Genomic DNA, 24,391 nt, shown 5'->3' with positions numbered 1-24,391 from the left:
AATGTTGAAAGAAATGATGGAAAACAAATAATGATCATGTAAAAAGAAAAGATAAGTAACGATAAAGAGCATATTATTGTCCAGACGGTGAAAAGAATGCAGAATCTTTAAGATAGAAACAGTTAGAGGCGTAAAACTCTGTAGAGAGTGAAACACATTTAAATAATTAACAATATCGCACGTTCTTCATTGTTTATTTCGCAAAAAATTATTCTGCAAAGAATCGGAGCATGGCACCTGTGTGCCGTGCGTAAAAGGTGACGAGCTTTTTTACGCACGTTTTACGCGCAGCTCTGCAAATATCTGTGACGCATAGTGTGACTTAAATTGACATTGAAAACCAAACGGGGACATTTTGTGAGGACATAGAGCGCGTGGGAAACTGAAATGCTTCTCTTTTCCAAAACACTAATTTTTTATGATGTAGCGATTCTAGCGGGTAATAAAGTGTGGGGAGAACTCACTGCTCCACTTCCCCATGACACACACACACACACACAGACAGGGGGAGCTGGATGAGTCACGCCCACACGTTTGCCTGAAGGCATTGTTGCAAATTGTCTCACACATGTTAAACCTAACTGAATAAACATGAGATTTTTCTCTGACATTATTTGCATTCTTTTAATGTTAAAATGGCTTTGATGGGTTTTATTTTTGCAGATCTCTCACTGAGACACTTTTCATGGCTATCAAAGTAAAACCTTTTGGTCCAAAACTGTAAAATAAATCGTTGTAGAGCAGCCCTTATACTTACAACGATCTATGACAGAAGGTCCTGGGTCAGAAGGTCATCAGGTCTTGGACTGGCTCTCCTGACAAACGAAGACAAAAGAAAAATATGAAAGTATGTAAAAGAAAGAACAACAATGACAACATAAGCATAAAAAACATAATCCGGTACAAAAATGATGAAAACAATCGTTGGTTTAATGTTAGAATTCTGTCTAGTTTGCTCAATTCTTGATTGTTTTTGTTGTTATTGACAGTTCTTATGAAATGAAGTGGAAATCTGGCTGGGATGTTGTTCTTAGTCAGGTTTAGTTGAGCTGAGTCTTTGCTGTCCCTGTTAATTGTGTTTATTGTGTTCCATTAATTGCTTTTTTTACTGCTTTTTATACACTGCAAAACAAAGTCCTCTTCGGGACAATAAACCTTAAGTGAACTCTTATTACAACTGAAGCTTTAATTCTCTTGAATGTGCGCGTGTGGGAACCTGAGAGTCTCTCCTCTGCTCTGCTTCAGGTATCGGTTTTAACAGATAATAAAAGTGAGGACGAGGCCTCCTGTTCTTCTCCACGCCATGAGAAAGAGCTGCAGGACACGGTCCCACTGTCACACTCCTCCAACGTTTGTCCGCGCGTGTGTGAATGTGTGAATTACGGTCAAGTGGCAAATGTGTGATGTGCGGCCACTAAAATATTTAGCGCCAGTCCGTTTGCAAACGCGTGACAAAATGTGTGTTTATGTGCTGTCCTGAGAAAAACACTAACACGAACTTCTGAACTCATTTGGCACAAGTTGGCTGTGGATTTTGTCCCCATTACGCACGTTAATCTACATTATTGTCATTTTGTTATTCTTATACTTATTGACAATCTTTGACATTTAAAGTATCTTGCAGGATTCTGTCATGACAACATCACAAATGATTAGAATCATACAAAATCCAAATATTCATAAACTATTTATGTCAAAGGAGAATAAAATACAGACAAAGATTAAAATGTACCTCTTGCTCTGTGGATCTTTTCACTCATTAGAGTGAAGGAGCTGACGCTTCTATTCAAATTCAAACTCTTTGATGATCCAGCCGCCAACACACAGACACGCGCTGCAGCTCCGGCAGCACGCGACCACTTCACACCTAGGTTACAAACACACAGGCGCGCGCGCTCCATGCAGCCTGTGAGAAACACATTAACACAACAAGACTTCACAACAGAACAAAGTGTGGTTGGACGTCGAGAGACAGATTTTACAGTTGGAGAGAAGAATATGTAGACATGTATGACACTAATATGCCTGAAAAACTTAAATTATCAAAAATATACAGCAGAAATCAAACATAAGAGAGATCAGTGATCGTTATGTCTTCACTAAGAGTGATTTAGAAACGTTTTCCATTCATCAGTGACTGAAGTAAAGCGACCACAGCATCCACAGAATGAACCTGAGAGAGGAAGAAAACAGAAATCTCTCTTTTTGGAAACAGCTGTAATCTGAATGAGCGCGACACACGGTGCGTGAAAGGACGTGTGGTGCGTGATCTGCATTTGTGTGCCATTTGGGTTTGCCCCTGATTCACACACTGTGTTCTAATTCTAACAGATAATAAAACACTCCTCGCTCCCTTTTTTCCCACGAGAAAGAGCTTCCCACGTTGCTCCACTTCACCACTTTAATGTAAAATCTTAACATGCACATAAAAAAATAACAAAAGATACTGTATATCTGTGCGTAATTTCAGCTAAATGGCGTAAAACCAAACTTTTACGCACGCAAACTGTGTTATTTTTCCTATTGATTTTCTTATTAAAAATATTCTATATTAATTAGCAGTGTTTATGTAAACCTCTTTTCTATGACTCTGCCCTTTCCCCTTCAGTTTATAACGGTGATGTTTCACAGTATCGCACATCATTTATTTATTTATTGCATTATTTTCACAACGATTAATATGTCGATTTTTTTTACTCACTTAATCAATTTGCTCTATAAAATGTCAGAAAATACTGAAACAATATCTTTGTTTTGTCCTCAAAGCAAAATCAAATGAAGTTTGAATGATTTGTTATTTTGTTTATGGACATTTAAGAAGCTGAAACTTCTGAGATCTTGTTTTTATCGTTTTAAATTATCGAAAGAGTTAATCATTAACATTTTTGTTTACATTGGGTTATTTCTATGTTAAATATAAGAGTCAAATGACAAGGATAATAAACCAAACTTATATTAGAACATGCTTTTACATCACGCTGCTCACTGGCTTCACTGTTTCAAACATGAATTTGAATAATTAAAAACAAACTTTCATACTGTATATGTGTAATTATATAAGGTATCTAAGTGCAGTCAGTCTCCGGAGAACACGTGACAGGAAAGGACTTCAAAGAGGTGCAAGAAGTGAGGACAGACGGCGGGGCACGCGCACACAAACCGCGAGGTGGATGAAACTGAAAACAAGACAAGAGGCAACAAAGTTGTTCGATCATCCGACTTAATCCTGCTATGTATGTATGTATGTATACATACATATACATAATATTTTGTTAAAATAATCTGCTTAAATCTTAAGTATTTTTTTAATATTTATTGTATTTTCTTGTTTGTTCTGCACCAAAACAAAGTCAAAGAAAGTGTGTTAACGCCGGATAATAATAAAATAAGTCAATTTAAAAACAATTCATCAATAAAACAATTGAAAAATTAAACTTTTTCGGTCTTACTTCTCCCCGGAACTGAGGAGAAGAGTACGCGTGAAGAGTCTTTGATGTCCTCTGAAGTGAGGAGGCTCCGTCACCTCGCGCTCAGACTTCACACCTGAAGTTTGTCGCTCTGCGGGAAACTGAAGCTTCACACACACTCACACTCAACTAAACAGACCTGTCAGAAAAACTCACTGGCAACATGTGCTTTTAGTTTTTGGAATGTTTTTTTATTAGGTTTTCAATAATAATAATAATAATAATAATAATAACAATAATAATAACAACAATAAAAATAGTAATAATAATAACAATAATGATAAAAAATGATACAAAAAAATATTTCTCGCCATAGGGAGACATCCAGAATAAATTAAGTGTGCAAAATAGACAACAATAACAGTTGGGTTGTTTTGGATGAACATCAGGGCTCAGGTGTGGAGATGTAAGGGAATCAAACCCCTGCAGGTGGCGCCACAGCTGGAAATGTGATGGAGGGGATGGATTATGATCCATACCAGAGTCAGTCGCAGAGATATGGAGGAGGAAGATGAGGATGAGGAGGAGGAGGCTCTTCTGCTCCGTGTTACTCACCTCTGTGAGTTCATTCTTTGGCCCAGACTCAGATCACAGACTCTGAACCCAGACCAAGTCTGTCGTTCCTGAGCTCACTCAAAACGCATCAAACACACCAACAGCAACATCAACATGTGAGATGTTGACATTATTTACAGGCTGTGAGGCTGGTGGCACGTGTCAAAGACTGTTTTTTTCAAAAAATAAAAAAATAAAAAGTTCAAGGTTCAGAGGTCAGGACCTCATGGTTTTTAAGGCCAGGGCCTCCACAGAGTCTGGGTGACCGGGCCGTTCTGGGTCAGGCTCTGTTTGCTGCCTGCACTCGTCGTCGCCCTGACGTCACCCCGACTCTGTGTCTGCGTTGGTGAGGAGACTCTGGGAGACGCTGGCAGGACAGGACGCCGCCGTGCGTAGGGATGGAGAGAAGCACTGACGCTGGTGGTTTGCGTCCTCACTCTGTGCTTGGACTTCTGCCGGAGCATGCGGAGGATGGACTTTGTCCGTGTGAGAGAGCCGGAGAAGCAGCTGCTCTCCACCGAAGAGTCAGAGTCTGAGCGCTGGGCGACGTGAGCGGCAGAGTACGTGTCCAGAGCGGCTGTGAGCCACAGGCCTTTTCCCTGAGGACCCAGGAAGTGAGCTGCCCTCTGCAGGCAGGAGGAGAAACCATCCTGGAACGACTTCTTCTGACCTCCTCTTTCTCCTCTTTCTTCTCCTGCTCTGGACTTGTCTCCTTTGACAGTTTTCTGGAGGAAGAGGACGGTGTGCTCCAGGATCTCAGCTTTCTCCACTCTGCCTTGAGTTCCACTCTGTAAGACAGGAAACATCAGAGTTAATGATGATGGCAGCAGCTTCATTTCAAACATCTGTCTGTGTAGGTTCTCAGTCATCCAGGTCATAGGTCACTAGACTTTCTCCTCTAAAGCTAAGAAACACCATTGCTTCTTAGATGAAAAGTGAGACTTAGTAACTTAGTAGCACACACTACATTATACGTGTTAAATTCTTAAATGTTTTTAAACTAAGGTGAAATATTAAAAAATAAATAAAGTAAAAGAACCATATTAGTGACTTTGTCTCTTAGACCAGGGCACAGATATTCACAGATAATTAAAGCCACAGCTTTTAGTTTTTTGGCTGCATCTATGCAATTTTTACTCCACCAAATACAAAAAGACGAAATTAACAGCATAATAATCTCATGTTTTCTTTTTACCAGATGTTGTGGCTCCTGCAGTAACATTGTCCTCAGATGCTCCAGGCTGCAGTTCATCCTCTCCCGCCGCCGCTTCTCGACCTGAGATTTTGTGACCTACAAACAAGGACACAGAAAAAGATGTTAGAAGACTATTAAATACCTTTTGAGCATTTAGATCAGTCATACGAAGGATAAGATATAATAAGCAGTCATTTAAATGAATTCAACAACTAAAATGGTTGTTTCCGGGGACAAAAAAAGGAGAAAAAAAGGTGGTTTTCTTCTTACCTTTCTGTCCTGTCTGTCCTCTGTCTCCTGAAAGAGCTTCATGGTGACCAAATGTCCACTGTGTGTCTTCATCTGGTGAAATGATAGGATCCTTCCCAGTCTGTAACTGATCAGGTAATAAAGTTCTTCTGTCTCAGAGGCCTCTTTTATCTCCCTCCCTCTAACCTCCCTCAGACCCCTCCCACTCTGACACCCCACGTTTTACAACCCGCCCCCATCTGTCCCCCCCACACACACACATCCAACCGTCACCAAAGTCCCTTCTCTTTTTTAACCGGTAGATTTTAAATTAAATTAAATTAACCACTAATGGTGTAAATGGATGCAAATGAAGCCTCAGTCTCGCCAGTAAACAAACCAAACACATCAAGTATATCAAGCTTGCCTGAATTACGCACAAACGCATAAAATCCGTTCGTAAAATGGAAAATAAGGGCTTTTAAATGCCACCTGGCTGAGAACGGAGTAAAATTAAAAATCACATTTGCTTAATTTTAGATGAAAACAATGTGGGGAACAAAAACAGGAACAAACTTTTTTTTAACCAGATCTGATCAGAAAACCCCAAATTTAGTGATTTTTACGCAGATGTTTGTATTATCTTTTATACCATAACTTGTGTTAAACTAAAAATTCTACATTATCCAAATAAAAATGTTTTAAATGTTACATGTTTGGTTTTTTTCCACTTCACTTCAATCCATGAAGTGAAGTGCCATTTGTAGCTCGTGCCATTTTGAGAAGTGAGACACTGCGTGAGTTGACACCATTTTTTAGTGTCCATCCATCTGCTTTTCTGCAACAAAATGCGTGACAAAACTCACAAAGAAGTTCGGTTATAACAAGTCAGATTTAAATTCAAATGTATACATTTTTAAATGTATCTTATTTTCTTATTTGATATAAACTGCGCGGGTGTTTTCTTTTCCCTCCTTAATAAGGACTGTGCGCGCTCGTGCGCTCTCGTCACGCTCCACATGACGCCTCTGCATTTGTCCACATTTTGCTTTCACACCTCCCCGCGTTACTAAATGGCCCACGCGTGCCTTTTGGGCCAGTGGGTCTCGTGCTGGCTTGGCACGGTCACAGTTGTTTGACATTTTGGCTCGTGAAAAGCCTTTTGATGTTTTGCTGGGAACCGTGGGAAAGACGAGCGACAGTGAGGACGCACGCGTGACGACTGTTTGGATTTCACACTTCCCAAACTGGAGGCTCGGGGAGGAGGAGGTTCGATCTCTCACTTTACGCTCATTCATTTAACAGTTTTGACTGCATTAAATCCTCCTGGGGGCGACTGAACAGCCACAGAATGAGGAAGCAGCACGTTTCTATTTTAATTTAGTGCGTAAACTTGTATTCACAGACACAGGCTGCAGCTCTCATGCGTAAACAATGCTCAAACAACAAAGACAATCTTAACATGTTTAGATCAGATATGTAGTTGTTATAAATTTGTTTTTATGTTAGTATTTTTAAACACGTAACACTAATTAACTTCATGTTAATTGCTCCCAAGAGAATTCAAATTTAAAAAAACAAACTGCTTTTAACTAAAATGGTTGATTACAAAGGCCATGTACTTGTTATAATTAGAAAGTCACTGGTTATAATGCTAAAGTTACTAGTCATAATGAGAAAGCTACTGGTTATAACAAGAAAATACTGGTTACAATGAGAAAGTTACTGGTTATAATGAGAAAGCTACTGGTTATAATTAGAACGTTAATGGTTATAACAAGAAAGACTATTATATCAAGAAAGCTACTGGTTATAGCAAGAAAGTTACTGGTTTTAATGAGAAAGTTACTCATAACAAGATAAATTCTCCTTATAACAAGATAGTTATAAGTTGTTTCTCATAGTTATGACAGGATAACAAATTTCCCTCTGGGACGATAAATTTACTTAACTAATAATCGACGTGGTTATAACGAGATGGTCCATTTTACCTTCGAGCGGTAAGAGGAATATACTCACAAACTGATGAGCGGCAAAGTTCCTGTTGAAGCTGTGGATCGTCTCTCCATCTTCACTCAGACTCATCCCTCCCTGAAACATCGCACAGCAATGCAACAAGACAACAGCACTTTTTCCTTCTCCAGTGAAGCAGTTGTATGCTTCCGTGTGTCAGGAACAAAGAAAACGTGGGTGTATGTTCCATTCCTTTTTTAGAAACATCGAAAATAAAGCCGGGCTGTGGCTGTGAATACAGAGAGTCTTTATTGTAAAAGAGGTAGAGAGAATACAGGTGTTTCACTGTACAGAAAAAAGACAGCACTGTCGACACACTCATTCAAACCTTTAACGTGGACTCAAGACACACTTTCATTCATGTTACAGGGTCACACAAGCCCGGTAGAAAAACAGAAAAAACACACACACACACAAACAAAGAAAACAGAGACAAACACACAGAATCTTTGGATTTTTCTCTATTGCCCTCTCATTCACTGGATGCACTCTCTCCAATTTTCTGAGTAGTTAAAACGAAAATAGTTGTTGCACTAATCATAAAAACAGCAATAATAATATTAATGATAATAATAATAATAAAGATATAGTGTGCTTAAAAACAATGATAATGCAATCCCCGACCTTTTCCTGTCCCGTTCCCCTCAGTAACATAGTGGAAAAGAAAAAAAAACACACACACCCATAACCCTGATGATAAAACCACACAACACACACACCATCCGTGCACGTGACGAATCATACGCACAAAAAGAAAAGAAAAATTTAAAAAATGTTTTAAAACCGAAAAAAAGTACAAAAACAACAACTGCAGCCAAGTGGGAAGTGTGATATCATTCTTTCTGTCATTTTATCTTTTTCCGTCGCTGTCGTTCGCTCTGTGCCAGTGGGCGGGGCCAGTCAGTCAGTCCGAGTTGTCCGAGTGGTCGCTGCGGGGCGAGGCGCCCGGTGGCGGCGAGTGTCGACCCGGCCAGTTCCCGTTGGCCTGAGGAGACGACAGAGGAGAAATCAACAAACACACTGTGTGTGTCAGTATGTGATTAACTTTCAAATTAAGCAACTATTTTGATCATGTTTTAATAATTACAAGCTTTTTCGATTTTTAGGCTTCTTAAATGTGACTATTTTCAAAGAAATCATTAAAACTGAATCATTTTACGTTAAAAACATTATTGTTTCAAGGTTTGGGAAACACTTTAACATTGTTTCACAGCTGCATGATGACTTGAGACAATAAACGACAGATAAACGGATTATGAAAATAGACGTTGTCGACGCCCTACTTAACGTTAATTATCTCGTCATCCATCGTACAGTAAGATATGATGGGCCGGGGGATAAAGCCAGTATTAATTTCGCATTTGTAGTTTCGTAGGATTTGTTTTTTGAAAGAGAATCGGGTCTTGTTTATTTAAATGTTTGAATTTTGTTGCATATGTAACAATTTAAGGGGAAATATTAACATAAAGGAACACAAGGAAAATAATAACATAAAATAAATAAATAAATAAAAGCAAAACCTGTTTTGAATAACTTCCTTTGTCATTTGCAGTTTGTTTAAGAAGGAAAATAAAATCAATTCAAAATTTCAAGTGAAGTTCAAATGTCACTTTATTCTGTTAATTTTATTTTTCCTTAAATACACACACACACGCATACATACATAAATGCATATATAAACATGCACATATTTCCTATTTTATTGTAAATACCTTAAACAGATGGCTTATTTGCGTTGCAGCTCGTGAGATGAAATTCAGAAGAATCGTTGTCATTTAGAAAGGAGATCACGTGTAGTAGTGAATCGAGATTGTGATTTTATCGTTTATAGACAAAAGGAAAAGAAAGACTCATATGTCCCCTTTTAAAACTTGATAAAACTGATGTAAGCAAGTAAACATTAAACATGAGGCAATAAAATACTTTAAAAGCAGAAATACAACATCTAAAATCTCTGCTTACCTGCACTCCTATTTGGTAGGCGGACTGCTCGCCGTTCACGGGCGGAACACCGAGGAACATGTCAGCTGACCCGGAGAGAGAGAAGGACCCAGACCCTGGAGAACGACACAACTTTAAAAACCTGTCTCTACGGCACAAACAAACATCGTGTCACAATAAAAGTTTTTTTCTAAAAAACGACCCGTGTTGAAAGCAAAATCAAAACTCCTGCTCTTGTGACGGAGCTAATGGAAGCCACAGCCCACAGCCTCCAGTTATTCACCGAGGTCACAATGTGTGGCTCATCCACGGGCGGGTGGAGGAGCCTTGACTGAGTCAGAGGACGATTTTTCACTGCCTTCGGGCCAAACAGCCGAACACTGGGGCTTTTATTCTCTCCGAGTACCTGTGGAGTTGGGAGTGTGCGGGGAATCGTCGCCCTGTCTCGCTCCCAAGGCCGTCTTCATGGCGTAGAGGTTGGCCTCCTCTTGGAATTTGCTAATGTTTTTCTTGTAGCGAATTCTCTTATTGCCAAACCAGTTGGAAACCTAAGACAAAAAAACAAACACAGCACTCTTTACTGCTGACAGAATGACTATGGTTCATAGAGTACATATATATATATATATATATATATATATCACTATATACTGTATATACTCACAATAGAATTATCGTTTTGGGTGTTTCTTTTCATAATTAATCAGAATCAGAATCAGAAGAGCTTTATTGCCAAGTATGATTTGCACATACAAGGAATTTGTTCTGGTGTCATTGGTGCGTAACAAGCATACAACATTTAAAAAAAAAAAGTTAAGTGAAACAAGTATACGTAAATATACACAGTATATAAATGTTTTTTTTTTTTAAAAGATGAAAAAGAGCACAGTAAAAGAGCACAGTAAATAGCAGTACAGCTGGGCAGTAGGTGAGTAACAGTGAAATATTCACCAGCTGCAAAAGTTCACAGTAATGATAATTAAGACAAGTTCTCAGCTTTTACATCTTCTTAAACATGAATATGTTCCGGTTTCTTTGCTCCACATGAGAAAGAAATCAGTAAAACTGAATAATTTTTTTATTTGAAGATAAGAACTTGGTTATTTTGAAGTTTGGGAAACACCGAGCAACATTTCTCTGACATTTTATAGACAAAGCATTTGAATAATCGAAAAAATAAACGATTGAGCAATTATGAGAATAATCATTCTCTATTTCTTATATTTAAGGAGTTGTAAAGTGATCATTTCCAGGTTTTGGGACCAATAAAGTTAATTTTTTCATCCATTTATCTTTTTTAATTGAAATGTGGACGGCCGTTTGTGAGAAAATATTTCCAAACCATTTCATGGACCAAACAACCCGTCAACTAACTGAGAAAATAATCAACAGATGAAGCAATAAAGTGGCAGTTCAGTACAGTACAGCTCTGAGATTTTACCTGAGAGACGGTGATTCCGCACGATTTGGCGAGTTCCTCTTTGGCTTCTTCACTGGGGTAAGGGTTGGACAGGTGGGAGTAGAAGTACTCGTTCAGCCCCTCTGTGGCCTGTTTGCTGAAGTTACGCCTCTTGCGCCTGATGAGACACAAACGAGAGATGAATGTCACGGTCAGACTGCACAGTAACATAAAGAGATCATCAGAATTATGATGGTTTCAGATCATTCTCAGTAAAAATAAAAGGGGCTGCAACGTAATGACAGTAATGACAGTTAATGGGGCAAACGACTAATCAATTAATTGAGAAAACAACCAGTGGATTAATCGATTATAGGACTGCAACTAACGACTATTTCCACAATCAATTAATCTGTCAAATTTTGTCACTGAAATGTAAAAATAATGTATAAACCAAATATTAAATAGCTGGGACGGGTCATCAATAAGACAAAAACTAATTTTTCTTAATGGAAATACGAACCGTCTCTGGTGGACAGCATATGAGAGTCAAATCATTTGAGCAAGAAAATCGAAATCAAACCTCAAAACATACACAGTTCACACACAGATCCTCGTACCTGGCATCCAGGAAGCGGGACCTCAGGATCATGACTGCCTCACACGTGCTCTGCTTGAGCTGAGTCTGGATGGAGCTGAACTTGCGGTGGATGATGGCCACCATGCGCTCGATCTCCCGCGGGGTCACGGGCCGCGTACGCGACTGCTCCCTCAGCAGGTTCATCACATGCGTGGTGAACTCCGTGCACGCCTGGGCCAGGGGGCAGGGCAGGGGCGGGCGGGGGTGAAGGACAGAAAAGTGCAAAGCAATGAAGCCAGGAAACAACTTTCAAACTGGTTTGCTGCAATTTCTCACAATCTCATGTCTTTTCTGTGGCATTTTAATTTATTAAAGCACTTCATTTGTGATTTAATTTTTAAATTTAGCTTGTTTTCCTTAGTAAATCATTATAACACACAAATTAATTTGGGCACAACACTTTTTGTTGTGCTTATACAGCAATGAATGATCGCTATTTTTCACTTTAGTAGAGAAGCAAATATGTCACAAGGCAAAGAAAACTCAAATTGTATCTAATTTCTTCTGCTGTACATTTAGCTGTATGCTCAGTGACCACTAAATTAGGTACATCCTTATTTATGAGGTCATCATTAAAAGGTGTGATTATACTATATATTAGAAACACCTCTTACAATACAGTATAAACACAAATACCTATGTAAATAAGTGCTTTGCTTATTGTTAAAGTCAGCATCTGAATGCTAAATAAAGTAGTGTGTACTCAATGTGAAGCAAATAGTATAAGCCCTTTTAACTAATGGGAGAAAATGTTTTATTGTGTATTGTGTTGCAAGAAAAACGCAGTATATTGTTGTTAAGCACCCAGTAGGCGTATGGTTGTAGGCTGGAATGTGTGTTGGTCCAATTATCTTCACTACACTAATGCACTACATTATTCTCTTTTCAAAATCATGACTCAAGAGTTTTCAAGCAACTAAAAAAAAGTTAAATGTGTTACTATTGCTAGCTCTGTTTTAGTTTAAAAAGAAGCCCCAGATTTGTTTATGTCTTAATGGGTGGAAACTGAGGTATTTGAAAAATTACACATTTACCAGCATTTGTTTCCTTTAAAAAAAAAGAGCAACACTTCAGTTTCACCTCGTCATTGGACAAATAAAAGAAATCCCTGCGTTTACTTTTCACCATTGTTGTTTCTCATTCATGCAACTTTTTAAGCAACTAAGCAAACAACTGCAGAGCCTGCGTTTCCTGTTTATACAGACACACACAAGCCCAGCATACATGTTAGTGTGGATGGAGATTACTCCTTATTGGAAAATGCTGGTCTGGATTTTGTTTGTGTATTGTACAGATTTAGCTTTAACTCTACATCTTCTCCTTCACACATGGAGTGCCTGTATACTGCGGGATGTGTTTGGATCAGAGAATATAGGAACAACTGTGATGTGCTGTGAACTCTCGACCTAACATGCCAATGGGATTATGCCTCTGAGGAGCAGCTTTAGTAGAAGCAAGCGTGCACAGACAATGCCAGCGCTCATGTCCTGTTGCGACACGATACCTGCTCATACTTCTCCAGCTCAGTGTGGTAGATACCGCGAATCTGGCTCAACTTGCTTTTGTAGTCGGAGTGCTCGAGCGAGCTGTCAGGTGACATCCCTCCTGAGCTGGTGGCTGCGGACACAGCAGCAGCGGCCCCGCCGCCCTTCTCTGGGCCTGCAACACCCTCGGCCAACAACATGTTGTCCAACCGTACCAACTGAGGATCTTGGGGATCCTCCTCCTGATTGTTCCTCATGGACAGGCCTGTCAATAAGATAAAAATCAGCATCTATTAGTTTTAATTGGGAAACATTATACATCTACATCTATTTTATCCCCCTGTCTTTCACCAAGGCTTCTAAAATATTGCAATTCAAGGGTTCTGCAAACATTTGCCCTTCACATTTCAGCAGACAGAAACAAGAGAGAGTCACTCCGTTTGAAAACGGAGGAGTTGTTTATTTAACGATTAAATCTCATACACTATGTACAGGTTACCGTTGCTGTGTTCAATATTTATTTATAACCCACACCAGAGCCTCTTGGTTCTGGACTAAGTGAGAGACTGTTTGGTTTTGTAGCTTTCCTTTAAAATGAAAATAAAAAGTCAATGTATCTTGTTTGCTTCTATCAGCTCAGCATGCAGAGAACCCTGCAATACTTTTATAAGCTCTCATGTTGTGGAGTTTAGAGTAAATCTCCACAAAGATGGTGAGAGAGAAAGAGAGCAATAGACATACTTCAATAATCACAAAAGTGGACATTTAAAAACAGATGAACCATCAGGCACTGCTGGGATTTGAACCCAGGATCTCCTGTTTACTAGACAGGCACTTTGACCAACTAAGCCACAGCGCCTCAGCCTGCTTCGCCAAGGCTCCTGAGTAAACTGACATTTGAGAGTAGGTTCTATGCACAATATTGCCAAAAAGGCCACAATATAAACTAATTCATTAACAAAAAACGAATTTTCTAACGTTCAGATTTCGATGAATAATTTGTGCATATTTTATGTATATGAAAATATTGAAATAAACCCATGGCGTTTCTGAAGAAATCAAAATCAGCCAGTGCTAGAAAAAGACCCCTCAAATCCTGATGAAAACCCTGGAAATCTCTCTCAGTTATGAACACCAACTGTTGCAAACGCTATGTGCCACTCAAGTGCTATGTTATTACCACTAACACATGCTGCAGTTCCCTGCAGGCATTATTACATGCCTGTACATCCAGCAGTTGTCTTTTGTATCTATTTTTATATGACGTTGACATTTATAAAAATGACTGCCAGTCTGCCACTGACTGTCTATACACAAATAAGCGACGAATGATGACGTTTATCCCACCCCTTCAGGTTGTTTTTGACACTGACAACAAGAAAGCTGAGCGTCACTTGCACAACACAATACAATAAAGCTGTAGTACACAAAGACACCTGTGCACATAAAAAAACACAAGTAGGGATGCACGATATTATTGGCATAATATATATGTGTATATATATATATACACACACACACACATATGTATTACTATCTCCCAAGAACTCCCGATATATCTGTATATCGACAAACGCTCCAACATCGTGCATCCCCAAGGCTAACACTAACAACATTAACATAGAAAACAGCAATAACATACCAGTTTTTTCCTTGATTTCGCACAACACGCTGAATAATGCAGGTTTCATTCGGTGGCAGTTCAGCGCATGTTTCCTGTACATATAGAGAAACAAGTGTAAAGTGTCTTTGTTAGCACGGGGTTTAGCCTCAGCACAAAAACAAAATAAAGCGACACACCAACTAACTTTCCTGTGGCTAACTTAGCTAACGCTAGCTACAGTCTAGCAGCGAGCTAGGGGCAACACTAGCTAACTTGTTAGCGCACCGTTAACGACAACCACAGAGTTGCGTAATATTGTCACTTGTTTACGTGATAATTAAATAATAACGTGTGAGGGGGGAAAAGCCCAGCAACTTTTTGACGTTTACGTTAGCATTAGCAACCTATTGTAGCAACAGCTTCTGTAAGCGCAGCATAGCATGCTAACAATGGCTAGCCAGCTAAAGCATATCTGTCCACAACAAATACGCGTTTGTACACAACAGCATAAGAAACATGAAGCGGTGTTAGAAAAAGTTAAGTATGTTAAAACAACTTTGTTTTACCAAGCTAAGTAATTAGCTACTGGCTAAAATATCTCAACAACGGACTGAAGTTCGGGGAACTTTGCGACAGCGAGTCGATAAAGCGGCACAACAATAAAGCAAGTGTCAGCATCGATACGCTGAAAAATAAAAACAATCAAAGTTGTCACTTACTTTGCCTGTGCCTCGTCCAAACTTTGGTCGGTGATGGTCATTATTTGGTGCAGTATGTCTCCAATGTCCCTGCGGCTTTCGTGTCCGTTTTCTGTGCCCTCGAGGCCCGCGGGGTCGCCTCCGTCGGACCGGTGCTGGGAAGATTGGTGAACCGCGTTGAGCGCGTGCATCCCGGGGTGGCCGCTCATGCCGAGTCCCCGGCCATTCGAGGCCCCGTTGCCTGTCAGAGGCTGCTGCTGCAACATATTCAGCGACGACGCACAGTGGCGACGACTGCTGCCCAACTGCGCTCACAGACAGACGCACCGAGTACACACGACCAAGGCCGAGGCATCGCACCAGGACAGGGTCCCCTAGCGACTGACAGGAAACGGTACAAGCCATGGAAACACAAAAGTGACTGCAGCATGTTGGAGCAGGTGCGGCCCAAGTCATTATGGGGCCATATTAATTTGATGTGATCCTCCATACCACCATCACCAGCAATACTTTTTTTTTATTATCACTGTTTATTATCACTCTCATGGTAAGGCTGGCAGGAAATGATAAAACATTAGCATTTGTTTTCAAGCATAATATTCCATGTATGTACTGTAATATTAAAACCCTCTTGTGAGTTATGTTAAGTCCTCTAGGGGGCACTGTTGTGGACACAGGCGCTCTAAGCGGCAGTGTCTGTTGCTAGTTGCTTTATAGCAAATCTAGCGAATTTCTCTGGTGTTTATGGAGACTCTGATGTGAAAGCACTTATTAGCTACACTTGTTTCTGATTGGTTAGCCGTGAATCCGTCCGACTTCATGCCATTAACAACACTCTGATTGTGACAATAGCTAACTTGTTAGCTCACAATTAAATAATAGTAACGTGTGAGAAAAAAAACAGCAACTTTGAGGTTTACGTTAGCATTAGCAACCATTAGTGACTTTTTCTGGTGTTGTTAGAGATGTATGTAGCACTTAACTACACTCATTTTTGATTGGTTAGCCATGAATCCGGTGACTTTACTTCATTAACAACATTCTAAATGTGACATTAAAGAACACAAGAGTCGACAGAAGACAGTTAATTTGTAGTTGTAAACATAGGGTGTTTTTTTACTCACTTTTTGTCTATTTCACGACGGTATTCCTCTCTCCTACAACGTCCATTACAATTACATACTGGACACATGGCCGATGACACCATTTAACGACTTTCCTTACTGGGGAGTTGGTAACACTGCTCAGCAGCCATTACATGAAAATATTTTGTATTCTGTGGTCGTATCCATGGGTGTGACATATTTTGTCATTCTATTGTGGAGAGCTGCTTCACATTTCAGCACATACCCACCCGTATTTCCATTTACACTAAAATGGTGGTCTGCATCAGTGTATGCCTTCAACTGATGCTATTTTTCATTTAGTCAAGTACTTGTTTGGTCCACAAAGTCACTGTTTCCCAAACCCTGATGTTTTCAAATATCTTATTTTAACACATGCATTCTTGAGGTCAAATTCATTTTGAGAGCGGCAATTTCTCACCAGGAGCATGTTCTTGTGGTACTTGAGCGCTTAGCTGCACATTCAAATGAGTGAGAACCGACAGATCTCCTTTCATAACCTCAATCAAGAGTCCATGGTTCCTGGCCTCTTTGTTTTGTTTTTCTTTTGAACAAAACAAGCGCGCCGCTTACTTGATTGGAGCGTGTTGTGTCACAGTTTGTGCCAAATGAGTGGATGGTGACATTTGATGTCAGACCGACCTCTATGAACAAGCTGATGCTGAAAATATGACCATTTGTCCCAGGTGTACCAAAGTGTGTGGGCATATCGGTTAAAAACAAGCAGCACTTTTGACATCTCTGGTCACGTATGTGTTGAGGCGGTTTTCTGTGGTAGACTGTGTGGCACTAAAGGAGTGACAATCCTGGGTAAAATGCAAACAAGAAATGTAGGTATTTTTTGCACGCACAAACAGTGTAGCAACATGTCTAAGGTTAAAAAATTAAGCAATATTACAGAATGACAGAAGTGCTATTAGCTGCTAAAAGCAGCAGTGTTCTTATGGGGGCAGCCAAACGGGAAATCAAGGGGGGAGTCCTCGTTGAAGGAATACCCCATGACCTCGGAAATTCCGTGTTCCAACTACTTACGGAAGTAGTTGTGGTTACGTTCAGACTGATATATTTGTGTGTAGCTCCTTAGAAAACCATCTCCCCTTCTTTCATAAAATTACAATACAATTTTGTTGATTGTATGTTACGGAGGATCAAAAATTTGGGACTCTCCCACAAATTTACCCTTACAGCAGATCAACAGAGCACCAACATTTTTATTTTGCCACCAACCAATGCTTTCCACATATTTATTTTTTTCCCTTTTGGTTCTTTTTTTCTTTGGGTAAAGTTCTATTTTCATGAATAGCTATAGCTGAAAAAGCAACAGGAAGGGTTTTAACCATGTCATCCTCACATTTTCAACCAAATTATTTTAGAAATGAAGAACAGAAAAGAAAGGAAATAGCACAAGGCTGTCATTGTAGAGTACTAACAACCGAGCAGTGCAAACCTGCACATGATAAAGGAGATTATATATGGTCTGGTGTTGCTGTTGCCGTGCTACTGTCCCACCACAGCCACATGCACACAAATAACCCGTCAGATTATATTGTCTCAGTTTTGACGTGACAATCTCACTTCAGTCAGTCCTCCCTCGCTTGTCTGCCTATACTTCTCCTTTTTGCCACAAGTCAACAGGATGTGAGCCAAAACCACAACCCCATCAGAAAACTGTGCGCTTGTTTCAACACGTTGCAAATGGGGCCTGACATAATCAAATGAGCAGCAAGTAAAATGCAGCAACTGCTTTGACGGCTTAAGACTTAATCTCTGGTTATTTGGAGGGGGGGAAAAAAACCGTAGGGTGGCAGTTTACTTGCTCAGCGGAGGTTAACAGTTATATTTCACATGAGCATGACTTGTCAGATATGGGGCAAATAAACAGGGGTGGGCTGTGGTAAGAGGAACAGGAAGAGAGGAGTCAAGAGAGAGAGAGAGAGAGACAGAAAGTAGACAGGCAGTCAGTCAGTCAGACAGACAGACAGTCAGACAGAGAGAGAGAGAGCTTGTCACACCCGTGTGTGTGTGTGAAAAACCTTCACAGCAGGTTTGTTTTTCTTCTCAAAAAAGATATTGGCAAGTGTCACACTAACAATGCTGTGCTGTGGTGACTCCAGGAGATGATGTTTTGAAGGGAAAGATCAAGGTAAGACATTTCTTGTTTGCTACTCAAAAGTAACACAACAGGGGAATATAACTGTCAGTGAAACTTTTTTTTGGGGGGGGGGGGGGGGGGCGATATACAACAAGAAAGAAGCGGCTCACATTGTCACACACTGTTGTTGACATACGGCTACGGGAATACATTACTTAACTTTGGATTTTCAGCTTAAACGTATGTAGCCAACATGCTTGGACTTGCCAAACTTGTTCCTCTGGAGTTTCTGTGCAGCAGGGAAGACACAGCTGCAGTCTTCATGTCTATTTTGAGCCAGTTCAGGGTTGATATATGTGGTGTTTACTGATTTCCTCTTCTCTGAAGTGTTGATAATGATGTTCTCGATGTCTTTGCCTTGGTATCTTTGACCTAAGCTGTGTTTCTGTACGTCCTCTTCTCAGGGTTTGACGGGGAGATTACTGGACTGCACAGACATCAAAGTTGAAATGACTGAAGAGGGGCCATTGGATGTTCTCGTCATCACTGAGGAGGGAGACGCTGAAAGCGGGGCGACAGGCAGTTTGGTTGTGACTACACAGAGCTTCACCGGAGAGTCTCCTCAGAAAGAGGAAGAGGAGAAGAATGAAGATTTAGTCAGTAAAATATGTTTGAATGAGCAGAGCACGGAAAAGCAACACAGCGACACGGAGCGTGGCCAGATGGGAAAGTTAAATGAGAATAATGATAAACCAGGTGGAACCGAGAACACTGATGATGGACAGAACAGAGAGGGGCTGACAGATGAAATGAGGATTAATGAAAAATCTGAGGAAGCCTGCGACACAAACGATGAAAAGGTCACTCAAAATGACCCACAACTGGACATAAAGATGTTGAAAATATCAGAGCCACACGAGGAGGATCCAAAAAAGGTTTGTTAAGTGTTTTTTACTCCACTTAACCTTTGTTTCCTGGTGCAGTGAAAATACTGTGGCCCTTAGTAACTCACTGAGCAGGTTAGATGGCAAACAAAGTGTTTGTATTGTTCTCCACTTCACTACTGAGGCAGCATGCACTCTGCGAGGAAAACAATCTCGTGATGGAAAAACAGCAGGTGTGATTTTGTTACTGAGCATGTGGGAGTACGTAGGAGTCAAGTGAATTCTTTTGCTGTGCCAACAAACGGTCTGTGCCACTCACTGACAAACCTTTCCTCCCGCTGCCCTCATTTTCTTTTCTGCCACCTACTCACATTTTTCCTCAGACTCACCGCTTAACCCCTGACTTCCCAGACGCTCTGTACGAGCTGCTCTGCACCCTCCAGGAGGGACGACGGCTCAACGACCAGCGCTGCTCCTTCAGGCTGGAGAGTGGCGTCCAGAGGCGGAGGTGCCACTCGGAGCCCAACACAAACAAACCGGCCAGAAGAGGTGGGAACATGTTCACAGGATGTGGTGTTTATTTCAAAACTGTGGTGTGAAATGACATTACATTTAGACTGTTATCAGCTCCTCTGTCTGTCACAGTGCAGCTGCGTTTAGACTTTATGTCAAGACAGGGAGGGAGGCAACAGCAACAATGCGTTAGTAAAGCGAGACGGCGTCACGGCCGAAAACACAAAGAATGTGTCCACGAAAGAGTTTAAAAATTTAATTCTACTGCTCAAACAAACTCCGCTCAGCAGTTTGACTGCAGGGTCGAACTCCTCTCGTCCCCGTCTACCCCTGCTCTTCTGCTGTATACACACAAACGCTCCCTCGGGGGCCTGTACACACGAGAACAAGTTGTTATACACAGTAATCTCAAACAGCCACTCGTGTGTTTTCATGTATACACCACTTTTGCTCTTACTCTTTCATTCGCTGTTGCTTTGTTCGTCTTTCTTGTGTTCTTGTGGATTTTGTGAGCAGTTGTTACGCCTAGGCTCCACGTCCAAGTTACAGCGCCACATACAGGCCACATAGGGCATATATACTCCATGACTTGACAACAACATTTGGACGGATTTAGAATGGAATAGAATAGAAACTTGATGTCTCCATAGGGAAATAGTTTATTGGCATGACCACACCGATAGAAAAAAGAAAAACACACAACACTTGGGAGGGTTCTGTGTGTATTAATACATCTTTTGAAATGACGATGATGTTTGTGGCGAAAGTTTTGAGAACCAAACGAAAAAGCCTCTGTAGGGACAGTTCTGTTTCTGTCTTGGTGAAGCTTCAGTCAGGCCTGATAGAAACTCGAATGTTTTGTCCTTCCTGTTCACACAGACCAAACAGAGGCACAACAACTGACTGTTTTAAAACTGCCAGATAATGAAACTGGTGCAGTTGTTGCATTTGTTTCCATGTAAAGCTGCTGACTCATGCCACTCGAGCTGACATGACATGAAACTAACCGCTCACTGTGACTCAACGGTGCCGTGAGATACGCGTGTGACCCGCATGTCTTCCAAATCTTGACCTCTCTCCGATACCTGTCCTCTCACGTCTCTGCAGTCATCTTCTCCTCCCTGACTTCGCTGCAAAAAGAGGAGTTTTTCGAGCTGGTGGCCACGGCACAAGCCCGCCGGCTCGACGACCAGAGGGCGCTGCTCGAAAGGTCCCCGCCACCCAAACCGAGGTTCAGAAGCTTCAGAGGCAGCATCAAGCAGCTCTCCCTTGTGAGAAAGCCCGCACCAGTTCCTCCTGTACCGAAAGAGGATCTGTATAATATGATTCTCACGACACAGGTAAGCTAAAAAAAAGTTTCTTTGTTTGGATGCTTTTGTCAAGGTGTGAGGCGTTCACTTTCCCAATTATCCTGCACCCATAGGCTCAGGGAAGACTGGAGGACCAGCGCAGCAGAGCTCCAGGTCCCATGGACGACGAGGACTTCTTCTCCCTGCTCCTGAAGGTCCAGGGCGGACGCATGGAAGAGCAGAGGACTGAACTCCCATGCATGCTGCAAACCTGAGATGCAAAGAATGGACTGTATAGGGCTCACGTGGAGGCCATTGCAGTATTTTTTTAATCTCTTTAGCCCAGTTTCTTTTTTAAAAAGCAGTGTTTTGTCTTAACCCTGATGATGGTGTTGGTCAGTGTTAAAGCTGTTGAGAATGTTTGAGCAGCAGAGCTTTTACCACGACGTGATCAAATATTGTGAACGTATATATATATATATTTTTTTTGGTCCAGGTTCTTGCCCTTTTTATTTAAATGTCTGTCATGAGTGTTTGACTGGTTCCCGTTCTGGATGCGGAGGAGGCATGAGTGTACTCATCTCTGCAGTTCTCCTTTTTTTCTTTTCTTTTCTTTGTACAGTAGATACCCCCGAGGCCACACGGTGTTTGACTGTATATGGATGAATCTCCTCCACAAATAAACAAAAACACAAATGCACCTGAGCCATTTGCATTCATCCATTTATTTAATTTGTCCAAATATAGAGATTTAACCCTGATGAGGACATCAAAATATTAAAAAAACACACATTATTTTAAACATATATAACACATGATAACACAATATTACATCATGATATTGCAATAACTAGTGATGATGATATTTTACACAATTTCAAAGTAAAAGTGCTTGTTTTGATACTGAGTGATGATTTATGATGCAAAAAGGAATCCAAATAACTAAAATAATAAATGTAATTAAAATACCTAGCAAGCTTATATCTACATATATATATATATATATATAGTTAATGTTGAATGTAATACAATTAATGTGATGAATATCATTGAATGTAGTATTATTATTATTATTATTACTAATAAAAAACATTGCTAACAAAGAATACACTGTGTTTTACTATAGGAAGAGGATGTCACGGGCCATGTTTTCATTATGACATGATAATTGTGCAGGAGGGGCACATTAAATCTATTAGGGGGCCACATATGGGCCCACGGGCCCCGAGTTTGAGACCTCTGTTTGTATGTATGTCATCACGACATGTTAGCGGGATTATGTTTGCAACTTAAAAAGCTCACTTTATCTTGCGACTACAAGCATTTAATGATGTGATTTGAAATGTAATTTGCGACGTTCCATTTACAGAAAGTAGGAAATGGAGCCAACGAAAGTTAATTATTTATTGAACAAATGAAGTGAGAGCACGTGTTATCTCAAAGTTCCTGAATTTACATTGATCGGCTCATTTTTATTGAAGGCGGGAGGCAAACAGTGGAGGATATTTTAAGTCGCCGTAAAACACCCTTTTCAGTAAAATATGATGTGTGTTTTTTCACGGTCGACATGGCGACGGGGACGTCGTCAGCCCAGTGTTGACTCTGACATGAGTGTATCATAAAAGCTATGATCCATTTTGATTTTAAAAGCCCATAATGGTCAAAATGTAAACATTCATACAGACAGGGATTAGGGCCAGTTTGTGTCGCGTGACCTTGTCTCATGTGTGTTCAGACTCTGAGTCGTACCTGATTAAACCTGATTTACACATGTGAGAGTGTGGCTACTTCCTGTTACCACCATTGTTTGACAAACCCTGACCTGACCCACCCCTTTATTACAACAACATGATTTAAGCACTTCTTTATCATTAGTGTGTTTACTATTTATTCTATGTTTTATGTAATTTTTAGCACTCTCACTAACCAGGGAATCATGTGTAGAAATGTATAGTACTCGGCTTAATACAGTTACCATGCAATAAAGTCTCTTTTAACTATTTTATATGATGTAAAATATTATTACAATTATAAATCAATGCCATTTTCATGATAAATAATACTGGGATTGTTTCTTATCGCTCTTTTAGAACAGATTTTACTCAAAATAATTGGGAATTTTACTACATTCTTCAATTTTTTTTTATATAATTTTAATCCTAACCCCTAATGTGTATTTATTCTTCCGATGTGGTGATGTGTAGTAAAAAATGACCATTCAATAGTCTGACAATTGTGATTTAATAACAAAGTTTTCATGGGTTATAGCAATGGCAGGACACTGGGGGGTCATCTTAGGTCATCTTTGAGGCTCTCTAACCCTGCTCCTCTTGCTTCTCTGCTCGAGCATCAGAGCCTAATATAGCAACCATGACAGGATGAATGTCCTCGAGGGGTCTAACCCCCTTCATCTGCAGATGTTTGGTAACAACACGGAGCCAAATTTTCAAGTCCAAGTTCAGGGGATGTCCTCAAATGTGGGTTTATCAGGAACAATGCAGTTAGTATCAGGAAAGGTTGAATTTAATGCACACCAACTTTCATTGCTTTGGCATCACTCCTTCTTAGTCAGCCTATGAGCTTTTTTATCCCAGAAACAAAATATGTGATTATTTTACTTAAAAAACCTTGAAAACAGGAAGTCATGTACTTTGCACATGAGTAGGAGAAACTGGGTTTTAGGTGCAGGATCAAGTAACGACAGTCTGTTTAGCTAAGAGGAAATCTTTGAGAGGAAGTCCCGTAAGTCGGCACAACCGAGGTTAGAGGTGACGAGAGGGCACTGTGTTACTTCCTCAAACAGAGCAGAAACTAATGGGGTGTGATAGCAACACTCATATCAAAAGAAGAAAAGAAAAAATATACAAATACATTTTATATATATACATTCTATATATATATATATATGTATATATATATATATATATATATATATATATACTGTATATATATATATATATATATATATATATATATCAGGTTAAATAACTTATAGGAACAGTGAAGACAGACAGAAAGTATGGGGGAATATGCAGCAAACAAAAAATAAACATTTATGCTCGTGTGTACAAACAATCCGGCCAACAAGATGAGAAGTCAATTTGCCTTGAATTTATTTTTTAGAGCCTTGAGCTGTACTGAGTCAGCGAGTGATATGAGGCGGTCAAAGTTTCAAACAAAGAAGAGGAACACGGAGGGAGAATAACAACATGCAATACAAAGAAAGGTTGTGAAAGAGTTAAATTCACACAGTTCCTCTTAAGACA

General features: G+C 40.2%; 3 protein-coding genes, 1 long non-coding RNA gene and 1 other non-coding gene across 5 annotated transcripts; 1 reads left to right on the top strand and 4 right to left on the bottom strand.

Annotated features, from left to right (window-relative positions):
• Positions 1-454: 454 nt before the first annotated feature.
• Positions 455-3,563, bottom strand: LOC131471497 (uncharacterized). The gene is made up of 3 exons (XR_009242000.1): positions 3,450-3,563; positions 1,733-1,906; positions 455-815 (listed from the first exon to the last, which is right to left on the bottom strand). It is a non-coding gene; the product is annotated as an uncharacterized LOC131471497 (long non-coding RNA).
• Positions 3,564-3,633: 70 nt separating this feature from the next.
• Positions 3,634-5,594, bottom strand: LOC131471496 (transcription factor HES-7-like). The gene is made up of 3 exons (XM_058648083.1): positions 5,488-5,594; positions 5,218-5,313; positions 3,634-4,810 (listed from the first exon to the last, which is right to left on the bottom strand). The coding sequence occupies exons 1-3, from the start codon at positions 5,557-5,559 to the stop codon at positions 4,256-4,258; spliced, it is 723 nt and encodes a 240-aa protein (XP_058504066.1). The 5' UTR covers positions 5,560-5,594; the 3' UTR covers positions 3,634-4,255.
• Positions 5,595-7,682: 2,088 nt separating this feature from the next.
• On the bottom strand, positions 7,683-15,588 carry pbx2 (pre-B-cell leukemia homeobox 2). The gene is made up of 8 exons (XM_058648503.1): positions 15,245-15,588; positions 14,565-14,638; positions 12,943-13,187; positions 11,419-11,609; positions 10,841-10,976; positions 9,806-9,947; positions 9,421-9,515; positions 7,683-8,443 (listed from the first exon to the last, which is right to left on the bottom strand). Exons 1-8 carry the CDS (start codon positions 15,487-15,489, stop codon positions 8,363-8,365), a joined length of 1,209 nt encoding a protein of 402 aa, XP_058504486.1. The 5' UTR covers positions 15,490-15,588; the 3' UTR covers positions 7,683-8,362.
• trnat-agu (transfer RNA threonine (anticodon AGU)) lies at positions 13,708-13,781 on the bottom strand. Its single transcript has one exon. It is a non-coding gene; the product is annotated as a tRNA-Thr (tRNA).
• Positions 15,589-18,162: 2,574 nt separating the features above from the next.
• On the top strand, positions 18,163-21,830 carry LOC131470769 (G-protein-signaling modulator 1). The gene is made up of 5 exons (XM_058646717.1): positions 18,163-18,490; positions 18,904-19,374; positions 19,707-19,872; positions 20,944-21,176; positions 21,260-21,830. The coding sequence occupies exons 2-5, from the start codon at positions 18,949-18,951 to the stop codon at positions 21,398-21,400; spliced, it is 966 nt and encodes a 321-aa protein (XP_058502700.1). The 5' UTR covers positions 18,163-18,490; positions 18,904-18,948; the 3' UTR covers positions 21,401-21,830.
• The last annotated feature ends 2,561 nt before the right edge of the window (positions 21,831-24,391 follow it).

Source organism: Solea solea, chromosome 13 (genome assembly GCF_958295425.1).
Source record: "Solea solea chromosome 13, fSolSol10.1, whole genome shotgun sequence".
Lineage (NCBI taxonomy): Eukaryota > Metazoa > Chordata > Actinopteri > Pleuronectiformes > Soleidae > Solea > Solea solea.
Note: the sequence above shows the minus strand (reverse complement) of the source record. Positions and strands in the feature narration are given on the sequence as shown.